Raw genomic sequence first — 12,825 nt, forward strand, 5'->3', positions numbered from 1 at the left:
GTGAGATATTTTACTGAAATTCAGTGGAAATTTTATTTTAAACATTCTTTATAAGTAATTTAACTTGGTTTGAGCAGCCTAATATATATTATTTTTCCTCTTATACGCAAAAGAAATATCTCCCTTCCATCTTTTTTTGCTCTGTATTTAATGCTTTATAAAAAGTGTTACAGTGATCGGATTTAGTTTCGTTCGATAATCTGTTTCCATCTAAACGGCAATTTCATAATACCCCCTCGTAGAAGCCCCCCTCTTTATATGCAAAGAGCTCGAATAGCCACTTTTTACAAGAGTCTTTTGGGTTCAACTTTACACCACAAGGGCGTTCGCCATGGGAAGGAACAGGTGGTAATCACTTGGCGCTATGTTCGGGCTATATGGTGGTTGCGATAAACCTTTCATCCGAGCTCCCGTAGCTTCTGACGAGTCATCAATGAAGCGTGGAGTCTGGCGTTATTCTGGTGGAACACTACACTCTGCCTTGTGGCCAATTCTGGACGCTTCTGGTCGATCGCCTGCTTCAAGCGGTCCAGTTGTTCGCAGTAGGTGGAAGAATTAAGCGGCTGGCCATATGGGAGCAGCTGATAGTGGATGATTCCAATCTCACCAAACACACAGCAAAACCTTCCTGGCCGTCAACCCCGGCTTAGCCACTGTTTGAAACTATACGAGTTTATGCCGTAGAATATAGATTAACAAGATGCCAAATATGATTCATTTGCAACATTATGTAATATGCATTTTTGCAACAACTGCAAATACTTTACCGGCTTTGAGCCTCACAAATACAGAAGTGTTACACCTGAACGTTACCCATCCTAACTTATTTCTCTAGGATACTTGGGTTGAGATTATAATGATAATCACAAGCCTTTTAACCTTTCTACTCTTCTGTGACGCAAGAAATGTTAAGCAAATTTAATGAGATGATGTTTTTTGTTTTAATTAACGTCTTATGCCAGTTTAAATTACGTTAGATCAATCTAAAATTTAGTTTGGAACAGAACATTTCGACACTTAATAAACTCATGTCCAGATACAAATTTTAGGCGAACCCATTTATTCATAAATTAGTCAAAGTTCGGAAATGTGTTTAACCACGGTAACGGCGAATACTCATACATACTTATAAGAATGGTACAACTGATGGCTTTAAATATTTTTTTACAAACTATCAATTGTTATAAAAATGAGCGCATTCAATGAGCACTCCTTGAAAAACACTATTATCACGGATCAATCAAGTTCTATTCACGATCGGCAGTATTGACAAATATGCAAGTCATTGTCAAATTTAGAGTACATTAACTGCAGTGTCATTACAATATAAATAATAAAAACGTTTTACAACAGGAGTTACAAAAATATATGTTTGTACCTAATAATAATTTATCTTCGTAATGAGTTTTGTCATATATTAGCTCATACATATCGGATAGATTTAATGCAATACTTTTTAAAATGGGAATCGTCAGCATATGTGGTCCATTTGAGGAAAATTCGCTGAGCAACGGTAAAACTATCGCCAACCGGTTCTGATGGGTATACTTTAGTGCTGATACTGAATGGATTTTCAATCTCCTGACTAACGGTACGTTTAAATGCTTCTTCATTAAATTTTTTATTAGACTCGAGACTTTTTTGCAACATTTGTAGAAATAGCGCCCAACGTGGCCGAAAGTAATCAATAACAATACCGGACCACTGTTTCGTTGCATAATCTAAAATTTGGCCGTTAGGCCCCCATGCAGTTATTTGATTCCGTGCATTCATTTCGTAAAGCTGTTTCTCCACCGGCGTTCGTCCCAAATTCTTTGCTGCTTCTAACCATCGACTTAATGAGAAGTCCATATTTGTGGCTAATATTGTTTCGAGATCATTTAGAGCCTCCAGCATTTTATCTGCTATAAAAACGTACTTCTCCATATTTTTACTTGTATAGGCAGCCATTAAATTCACGTAGAGTTGGTCGAAGGTTATTTGTAAAAATTGTCTAGTAATGTCAACAAGGTCATGGGAGACAAACGGTAGATTGTGTAGAGGAATGGTAGTATTTCCTATAACCGAAATCATTTGAGCCCAAGCAATATAAACATTCGAAGTGTTATACCAAACCCATGGACTGAGGTTTGTGGAGGGTCTTCTTGCAATAGAATATTTTCCTCGAATTTTTAATAATCCTTTGTAGGAATAGACAGATTGACGGAGTAATTGCCAAGCACTATGCAAACGGGTTTCCCGAATACCGTAACGTACATCAGCATAAACTTCAAACCAATTATTTAAATCAAAGTCATCTTTCATCCAACCGCGTTCCAAAGCCAACTCGTACATGGCATAGTTTTGATTGATACCTTCCGCTGTAATACCGACACCTACCATCGACGTGTTTACCATATCTCTTGCTAAACGTATTTGCGTATTGACAATATCAACAGATCCATGCATTCCAAGGGTTCCACCGAAATTATGCAACATACACCAAATAAATGGTTGACCATGGAACGAATGTGTACGCTCATATTGAGGAAATTGTTCACTTTGCAGGTCTAATACTAGCATTTTGCCAAGCGGCACTGCCAACAGAAAAGCTTTGATCAATTCATCTGTCCAAAAAATATTCTTCACAAACATCCATCCTTGTAAGAGCCAAATCGCCGAGTTGTCAACTAAACGCATAGACTCGTAAATATGAAATGACGTGGCATTCATATATTCAGCATCTGCGAACCTCGGCTGAATTTCATTGAAGGGATCACAAAAGTATATATTATCACTGCCGTAATTATCAATGGTCTTGTTAAGAAATTTGACTGCAATTTGATTAAATAGCGGATCGCTAGGATCGAGGAAAAGACCACAGCAGTATTTATCTGGAAAGTGGTTCCAACGTTCGACAGCTGTAAAAGTGTTGTTCGGAAAAATTCGTGTCATGGCGACAGGTACATGTCCCGCAAAGGCCGGCAAAGCTACACGTATACCAAGATCACGTTCTGCTTTCAAAATTCGCTGTTGCAGTATTTTTTGCATACGTCTATATGAATGTGGTATCGGTCCGCCCCAGCCACGAATGTTTCCCATGCGCTGCCTGTAATCAATATAAGAGTTGATATGTGCAAAGTTAGGAAAGAAACATTTTGTATGATTTATTTTATTTTTGTTCATCTTTTCTCTAAAGACCTTTCTGGACAATATTGATAGATTTATCAGCCAAACAGATCAATGATAATCGGATATACCCTATTACGGGTTTCAACTAAACTGGATTCTAGTTGAAATTTTTAATTTCGATATTTACGATAGCTATGTCAAGCTTTATTATTATTAGTTGGAAGGTTAACTCAAATTTATTAACTTTAAACAATTTAGCTTTAGGAGTTTGGTCGAAACGTCTTAGAAAGTTTAGAGGGCATGCTTTTTCAGCTTGTCTGTAAATTTGTTATGAGTACTTTCTAAATAAAATACTCATAGGTTCAAAAATGAAAATCGCATGCGATACTGCGAATTCGGAATCAAAAAAAAAAAAGGTTTTCTGAATACCACACTTACCACGCTTGAAAAGCTGCGCCTGCAAAATGCTCATCTATTTCATCTTTCGTCAGGCCCATTTCAACATAGACTTCGTGCCAAATGTATTCTTGAATAGGTGCTAACGTTAAGGTTACACCCATCATTGCCATCCAATCGATGTGGCGGCGCCAATTGGGAAAGGTCCACCATGCAAAACTGTAGCTCCATGTACAAACATTTTGATAATAAATGAAGTTGCTGGCAGATTTAGAGAAAATCGTGGCATTTGGTAGCTGAATTGGCAATTGCAACTCAACTTTAGTGTGGGTCCAGTCGATGTGCTTATGCAAGTAATACTTGAGATAATGATGAAAACCTTTAGCCACTGCAACACCGTCTGACCCAATAATACTTAACGTGGATGCTTCTGTCTTCTTAATCTAAGATGATTTCAAAAAATTACAATTATTTGATATACTTCTAAATATAATATTTAAATAAGAATATATATACTACAGCTTACTTGAAAACTTCTGGATGGCATTGTCTTATCAACATGTACAACGAAACTTTTTGAGGCATCTTCGCCAATTGTGCGTATAATTAAATCTCGGACGGCGATTTCTTGTGTTCCTGTAGGTGTTTCAACATCACCTAGATCAATGACAGCAGAGCTTGAGCATTCTGGAAAATATGTTACAAAGAGCTGAGTTACTAAATTATAAGCATAGCTTTTTTAGATCTAAAAATATTTCTTATATTTTATCCTTATGTAATACATACTACACATATTGTAATCCCATACAATGGTTTATATTTAAAGTGTAATAATTGTCTCATCAGTAAGCCACAAAAAATGATTTTGATAATACGAATTTTTCGCCTGCACTTGTTAAAGAATTGGTTAACACAATATATACTACTTGACTGGTTTGCAACAACTTTTTAGGTAACTTGCTTTTACAAAAGAAATAAAGTATAAAAGAAGATACGGATACAACACAAAACTTTACATAAATATCTGATTCTGAAAGCCTTATCTTAACCAATATAATAATTTTCGACATTTAAAATAACTTTATACTTTATATTATATTGTATATCGGTGAATATCTTAATAATATGTTTTATTGAATATAAATAGTACGAATTTGGTACAAAAAACAAGTGATATCAGTTTAAATGAAGTGAAATGGATCGACCAGATTAAAGTCAAGATTTATTCGAGATAATCTCCACATAGAAGCCTACCGTCGGTCCCACGAGTATTCTGACAACGCGCTTAAGGCAAATTAGGCTCAACAGATGCAAGCGCTTTCTTCAGAGTCAACGGCCATGAAAATATCCTTTTCATAGAAGAATTGAAACTGGGGATATGTGTACCAGCAGAAAGGTTTAAAAATCGATTTTTATACCCTGAACAGGGTATATTAAGTTTGCCACGAAGATTGTAACACCCAGAAGGAAGCGTCGAGACCCTATAAAGTATGTATTTAAATGATCAGCATGTTGAGCTGAGTCGATTTAGCCATGTTCGTCTGTATACATACGAACTTGTCCCTCAGTTTTTAAGATATCGTTTCGAAATTTCGCAAACGTCATTTTCTCTTCGAGAAGCTGCTAATTTGTCGGTACTGCCGATATCGGACCACTATAACATATAGCTGTCATACAAATTGAACCATCGGAATCAAGTTTTTGTATAGAAAACTTTCACATTTGACAGTGTATCTTCACAAAAGTTGGCACAGGTTATTTTCTAAGATAATAATGTAATATGCGAAGAAGTTGTTCAGATCGGTTTACTATAGCATATAGCTGCCATACAAACAGAATGATCGGAATCAAATGCTTGCATGGAAAACTTCCTCATTTGACGATATATCTTCACGAAATTTGGTATGAGTTATTGTTCATAGAAATAATGTAATATCGGAAGAAATTGTTCAGATCTTCTCACTATAGCATATAGCTGACATACAAACCGAACGAACGGATTAAGGGCTTGTATGGAAAACTTTCGCATTTGACGTGGTATCTTCACGAAATTTGACAATGCATTACTGCTTAAGATAATAAAATAATCTCCGAAAAAATTGTTCACATCGGATTACTATTGCATATAGCTTCCATACACCCCGAATGATTGGAGTCAAATGCTTGTATTGGAGACTTTTCAGTTAACGCCTGGTTAACACTGTCCGGTTACGTCTTAAGATTTACTTTAACACATAGTTACTAAAAGAAATGCACCTGTGAAGGGTATATTAGCTTCGGTGCAGCCGAAGTTAACGTTTTTTCTTGTTATGTTTTTCCCTTGCTACGTCCTCAGCACAAATTTCTCGTACTAGCAAATGCATGCCATTTTATCTGATGACTTCAATAATGATTTAAAGAAATAGGAGTCTGCTCCACTTGCTGATTACTTGAGAGAAGTATGTCCTTAACATTGAAACGAAAAATTGTAGAAATGTACCAACTACAATAATGGTACTATGATTGGTGTAGTTTTCACTAGAAACATTGAAAATGTAGAATTGTTTATTTTTTAGTTTCAATGAAATACATATATTAACTGATTCAAGGCTTAAACATCGTTGGCTCTAAACCAGTTTTAGACCCATAGTACCAAAAAAATTTTTTTTTTTAATTTTCACAAATTAAATTAAATTTATAATTAAATTTTTTATTTAAACATTTGTATTTAGAACATATTGTTATATTGTATATTATTTTTGATCTCATGGGAGATTAAAAATATAAGTCAAATTATGGTTTTGTTATTAAATTTGCTTATTATTTACTAAAATAGATTGCAAATAAAATGTATTTAACAAAACAAAAAATTTCACATAAATTTTGAGGTTATTTGAAAAAGTTATAGACATTTTCATTACTTATAACATTGTCACAAAACTTTTTTTGTAGGACTCGTAGTTTTACCGGAAATTGTGATGAACTGTTTATAACTCTTAAAAGTTCAACCATACACATCCTCTTTCTTTTCTCAATTTCAGATCGCCCGCAAATTATTTTTTCCTTAACGCTGGTTATTTTATGCTTCATTTCCGGTGAGTATCATCCTACTTTGCATTTTTTTGAACGGTGGTTGAAACCCGTTTCACGGCTGTCGATTGGACTCAGGTGTATAATCCATTGTCACAAAACAAAGCACAAACTCTTTACGAATTTTCGCGATATTTTCTGGGTCTACGGCCTCTTGCGAATTTAATAAACGGGGTGCATCATTTATGCTGGTATAGTTACAACGGATTTCGGCAAATCAGTCCTTGATCGTTGAAAATGTCGGGTCCAAAACACTTATCCACTTGCTATACATTAACACTTCTTGTTTCAATTAGTAAACAATGTTTGCCATTTTAACAAATATGTATATATAAAAGAGGTAGGTCGGTTTGAGGTCAATAACATGAGAACGATTGACATGATCGATGTTAAAAGAAATTTGGGTGTATTTTTCGTAAAGTTAGTACTCTAAGACAAGGCTAGAGGTTTTTTGTCGAAAACTTTTCAGAACATGAGTATAGGCTAGAACGGGTCGATTTTTTCCATAAAATCGCGTTTAGAAAAGCTGAATAATCCGTCGTATGGGAGATATGTAATATAGTTGTCCGATTTGGATCAGTAGAATATTAAAATAATGCACCTACGAATTAAATTTCGTTCGGATATCTCAAAAACTGACGAACAAATTTTTATAAACCCCAAAAGACTCGCCTTAAAAATCGCTGGCTCTTAGGCAAAGTTGTTCAGAATGATCCGTAGAACATTTCCCCCTACACTCTAGTGTAAGCAGCCCACAAGCAACTCATCTCTATCTTAAAACCAACAGCAAAAATACGTATTAAAATCACTCAGCGCAACTAAAGTTATTTTCGGCTGCAATTTTTATTTGAGTTAACTATAAAACAAACTGAATTGACTAGGATATAGCTTAGGGAGAAGTATCTGGTCCTGTCAATTGCAGACATGTTTATAAAATGCATTTAATCTTTAAGTTTAATAAACTTAATTTTTTTTAAATTTTTTCTTTTGAACATTTTGCAATTAGTAATACTTTATTATCTTTTAGTATAACGGTTTATATATATTCGTTTTTGTTTATAAAGCAACTGATATGTTTGCTCTCTTAATGTTATTTTTTATTTATTTAAATTAATATTTAAGTTTATGCTCCTCATTATATACATACATATGTACACATATATGTACATAAATACCTTAAACACAATTATTATTATTTACTTACTGCAAAAGAAGAGAAGTGCAATTGTTGTAATAAGAATTATGATCAACCTCATCGTTCGGAATTAAAATAACAACTGAAGGTGTGCGAGAAGTGTATTTGGATCTGACACGAGTATATAAATCTCAATGAGCATATGTATTTTGATTGTATTCAAGTTTAATCATTTATATATGTATGTATTTTGCTCACATATATGATATAATTTACAGTATTCACGTGCAAGGTCGCATTTAAGCGAGGAGATATAAATCTTCGAACAAAAAACAAATAGGATCTAAGATAGAAAAATTAATATTCCTTTTCAAAATATGCATAATAAAAGGACAATTCCGGCATCACTCTTCTTAATTAAAACCGTCAGCCTTTCGGTGGCTTAATTTTTCGGTCATCACCGAAATGTTTATTACAAATTGAATCTCTTTAAAATATTTAGAAAATTTTGTAAGCTATTGAAGAAAATAGTATGGATCCATCATTTCACAGAACACGTACTCAGAGTTGGGTTTTCTGCATTTAAAAAGATGGATTGGAGGATAAATTAGTTCAAATAACTTGCATAAAATGTAAGCAGATTTCTGTAGAGAATCCGAAGAATGAGTTTTCAATAAAAAAGTTGTGTGATTTAGCAGTCGTTAAATTATCTCTAATGACAACCGGGGTATATGTACATATTTGTCGATATTTTTATACTATTGAAACCTGTTGCTACAGAGTATTATAGTTTTGTTCACCTAACGGTTGTACGTATCACCTAAAACTAAGCGAATTAGATATAGAGTTGTATATTTGCAATCTTTAACTTGAGTAAAAATTGAGATATCTCGGTGAAACTTGGTATATGAGTTCCTTAGTACAAAAACAAGAAAAAACGTTAATTTCGGCTGCACCGAAGCTAATACACAACTCACGGGTGCATTTCTTTTAGTAACTATGTGTTCAATTTATATGGAAGCAATATGATATAGTAATTCGATCTGAACAATTTTTTCGGAGTAATCCATGTCAAATTCCGTAAAGATACCACGTCAAATGCGAAAGTTTTCCATACAAGCACTTGATTCCGATCATTCGGTTTATGTGGCAGTTATATGCTATAGTGAACCGATCTGAACAATTTCTTCGGAGATAATAATCTATACCAAATTTCGTGAATATATCTTGTCAAATGCAAAAGTTTTCCATACAAGAATTTTTTTCCGATCGTTCAGTTTGTATGGCAGCTATATACTATAGTAAGCCGATCTGAACAACTTCTTCGGAGATTACATTGTTGCCCTAGAAAATAACCTGTGCCAACTTTTGTGAAATGCAAAAGTTTTCCACATAAAAACTTGATTCCGATCGTTCAGTTTGTATGGCAGCTATATGTTATAGTGGTCTGATATCGGCAGTTCCGACAAATGAGCAGCTTCTGGAAGAGAAAATGACGTTTGCGAAATTTCTTAAAAACTGAGGGACCAGTTCATATATATACAGACGGATAGACAGACGGGCTTGGCTAAATCGACCCAGCTCAACATACTGATCATTTAAATATATACTTTATAGGGTCTCCGATGCTTCCTTTTGGGTGTTACAAACTTCGTGATAAACTTAATATACCCTGATCAGGGCATAAAAATACGAGTTCGTAGATGGGCGTAATCATACTATTGCTACGCCCACAAATCGCCATTAACCGAAAACACATAAAGTGCCATAACTAAGCACTCAATTAAGATATAAAAGTCTTATATGGTACAGAGGATCGCAGTAGTAAGACCCATGGGCAATTTTTTTGGAAAAAGTGGGCGTAGATACCTCACCTATTATCACCAATCATTACTCCATAGGTTGATCAGTAAACACGCTCTCTCACATGCTGGCCTACATATGCGGTATAAAGTCACTTCGAAGTTCCAAAATCGCTGTTCTAGGTATATGGGAGCTAAGGGTGGTATTGACACGATTCAATTTATTTTTGACACACCGTTTCACTAGAATTGTCTCCTAAACTTTAAACGCGTTTTTCTCGAAACTACTTTTTTGAGTTCACTGAAACGATTCCTTTGAAATTTGGTATATATCTTCTTTATACAATGCTCTATCGTGTCCGCCTTGGATTTCCAAAAAATTTTGATTTGAAGTATTTTAAAAAAATTCGAAAAGGTCGAAAAAATCGGGTCAAAAACTTTTTTTTCAAATCGGCGCCATTTTGTTATTTTTTTTTTTGTTTTTTTGAAAATGGTCAACCCGATAACCACATCCTTAGATGAAAGAAGAATTTTCTTGTTTTCTGCGTTTTAGATCTCTACAAGAGTTGAAATCACGTCAACCAGGATGCACCGTTTTTTTTTTTGAAGCCACCACTCCACCGGCCCGTATCTCAATGAATTTTGGTTTTTTTTTTCTTGCAATTTTTTTTTATATTATTAAAATGTCAATAAAAATCTTATAAAAAAATGGATAGTAAAACTGTCATTCATTTTTTTATCTTAGTTTAAAAAATGCTAAAATTACGCGTTTAGACCAGAATACCCCCTTAAACCACGAAGATAGGCGACCTCCTTAACATGCATACATGGGGAGGGAACCACAAGTTAAGTGGTCCCGTGCTGCCAACGCACAACTGCTTCTCTACAATTTTACCATTGCAAAGCAAACACAATTTAACTGCAAGAACAAGGAGAGAGCCGGGTTAACAGCCATATAGTTTTTCTGAGTCGATCAGGTTTCAATGGAATGTTAGGTCGTAGTTGACCCGTCAGGCAATATTGAGCACGAAATACTTATATAAACATCCTCCCAGTTACATGATGCAGGATATCACCCGAACAGAGGTGTGCTACTTCGTGGTGATAACCGTTTAGTACTTCGCTATCATTTCCATATATAGGACTACAATTTGAATATTCACCAACTAGTAGGGGTGGACGCCGCCTCCAGTCCAAATATTACCCGAAGAGCATAAATACGTTGATGCTAAATCTGTATGCTCGACAGGAATAAATTATTTCACCAAGGTTCTCACCCAGTATTGAAGATACTTGGCAATGACCGCCATGGGTTCCTTAAGGGGTTAGTAGGGTAATATGGCCTGTTTTATAGAGGTATTATTATTTTTGGGCCTTTTTCGAAATCTCCCAATGGTAAAGTGGGTTTCTACATTAATTCTAAGGGTATAAGGGAACAGAAAATGCAAAATAATTTTTTTTTATTTAAATATTACCTTACTGACACCTTAAAGTCCTCAAACATCCGTACTATTTCGAGGTTAAAATTCAAAGTGAAGAGGAATTAAACATGGGGGTTGGCAGTGTGGTGTCCTCTCGCCGTTACTGTTAAACTTTTTATCTTAGAACTCTCCCTACCACCACAAGAAATTTCCATTACCTCATACGCTGTTGATTCCACGATATTGACGTTGGGCACTGGAATCGATGCCCTCCCTGTATATGTAAGTGCTCGATCGGAGTGCACTTTGACAGTTAATGCGATCGTATGGGGAGTGAAGGAACACAGACTGTCGAATGTTACACCTAAAACCTTAAGATTATTTGTCGGAATTTTAACGTCATCGACTCTAATGTTAAGGCCCAGTCTGCACTCTTTCGCCCAGTTCATGAATATGATCGTTGTGGATGTAGTGGAGGAGTGTTAGGCTCCTTGCCGAAAAGAGAAAAAGATTGGATAGATAGCCGTTTACATGCGTTTCAAAGTGAGCGCACAAAGGTTGATAGCCACTTAAAAGACAATGGGCTAGCGGTTTATAAATTACGCAGCAACAATATACATAAGTATGTATGTATTTGCCAACATATAGCAGCAAGCAGCTAAAGGAAGATTTAAATGTGCCAACATCGCACTTCGGGCAATTATCGAATGTCTCTAGATGTGTGGTCTTCACACGCCAAACAATGGAAACATGCATTTGGTTCATTGATTTTAGAGTTTATAAATTGTAGATATCATTAAAAATAAATAGAATTGTTCATTTTAAATTACAATTTTTATTATTTTTTTCTTAAATACATTCAATTGATATTCATATACATACATTGTTTTTGCAAATGTATTTCTTTCGGCAATAAAAATACATCCGTAACAAATTTATGATAAATTTTAATGTATTTTATGAGTACTTTGGCATTTTTGCTACTACAGCTAATAAAACACAGCTTTTAAATATATGTATATAGATGCACTATTTGTAATAAATGAAAACAATATGGAAAAAATAACAATTTAAGTACAAATTTTTCAAAAGTTTTTGAAAAATAAAAAATATAACAAAATCTGGCTTAAGTACATAATAAAGATTTTAAACACTATAAATAGATACATAAGATAATAAATTAATTGAACAATTGCATCAATACGATAATATTAGTTTAGTGTTGAAAAAATTATTAAAACAAGTTACTCATTCAATTATTTTATATATGTATGCAGATTGATAAAATATGTACATCCAGTATACCTTTATTTCTGCTCTGTATGTGATAAATACAGACACTCGGTGTCGGCATACATATGTATATGTGTATTAAAAATCTCTAAACGAATTCCAAATCAACTTTAGGTTTCTTATAACTATATTGTTGTACTAAATGCTGGTACACTGTACTGCAATAGAAAATGTTAAGATTATATACATACATTGACATGTTCATGGATTATATATGTATGTATGTATACGCACATAAAAGCAAGAAAGTTCCAAAGAGGACAATTCACGCTGCATTTCGCCGTTTGAAAGAATAAATAAGAAACCATTGGTAACGCAAAATTTGGCTACATTACTTTTGTTTTGTCTTATAAATGCTCGAATTTTTGAAACTAATGAACCTGACAGCAACACATTCATTAAGCTTTGATTTTTTCTACTTAAATAATAATTCATTTTTTTATATCGCCCAATTGTAATAACTTAGATTATAAGTTTAGTACATTTATGGCATGAAAAAGTTCCTTGAAAATGCACAAAATTTCGAAATACAAGTGTAAAATTTTTAAACAAGGCGAACAATGAAATGTGAATTATTTAATTGTACATACTTATTAAC

General features: G+C 34.2%; 1 protein-coding gene across 1 annotated transcript; it reads right to left on the bottom strand.

The window, feature by feature from the left end:
- Positions 1–917: 917 nt before the first annotated feature.
- LOC105225646 (alpha-N-acetylglucosaminidase) lies at positions 918–7,929 on the bottom strand. The gene is made up of 4 exons (XM_011204208.4): positions 7,781–7,929; positions 4,034–4,194; positions 3,550–3,950; positions 918–3,088 (listed from the first exon to the last, which is right to left on the bottom strand). Exons 1-4 carry the CDS (start codon positions 7,830–7,832, stop codon positions 1,423–1,425), a joined length of 2,280 nt encoding a protein of 759 aa, XP_011202510.2. The 5' UTR covers positions 7,833–7,929; the 3' UTR covers positions 918–1,422.
- Positions 7,930–12,825: the final 4,896 nt, after the last annotated feature.

Source organism: Bactrocera dorsalis, chromosome 1 (assembly GCF_023373825.1).
Source record: "Bactrocera dorsalis isolate Fly_Bdor chromosome 1, ASM2337382v1, whole genome shotgun sequence".
In the NCBI taxonomy this organism is placed as follows: domain Eukaryota; kingdom Metazoa; phylum Arthropoda; class Insecta; order Diptera; family Tephritidae; genus Bactrocera; species Bactrocera dorsalis.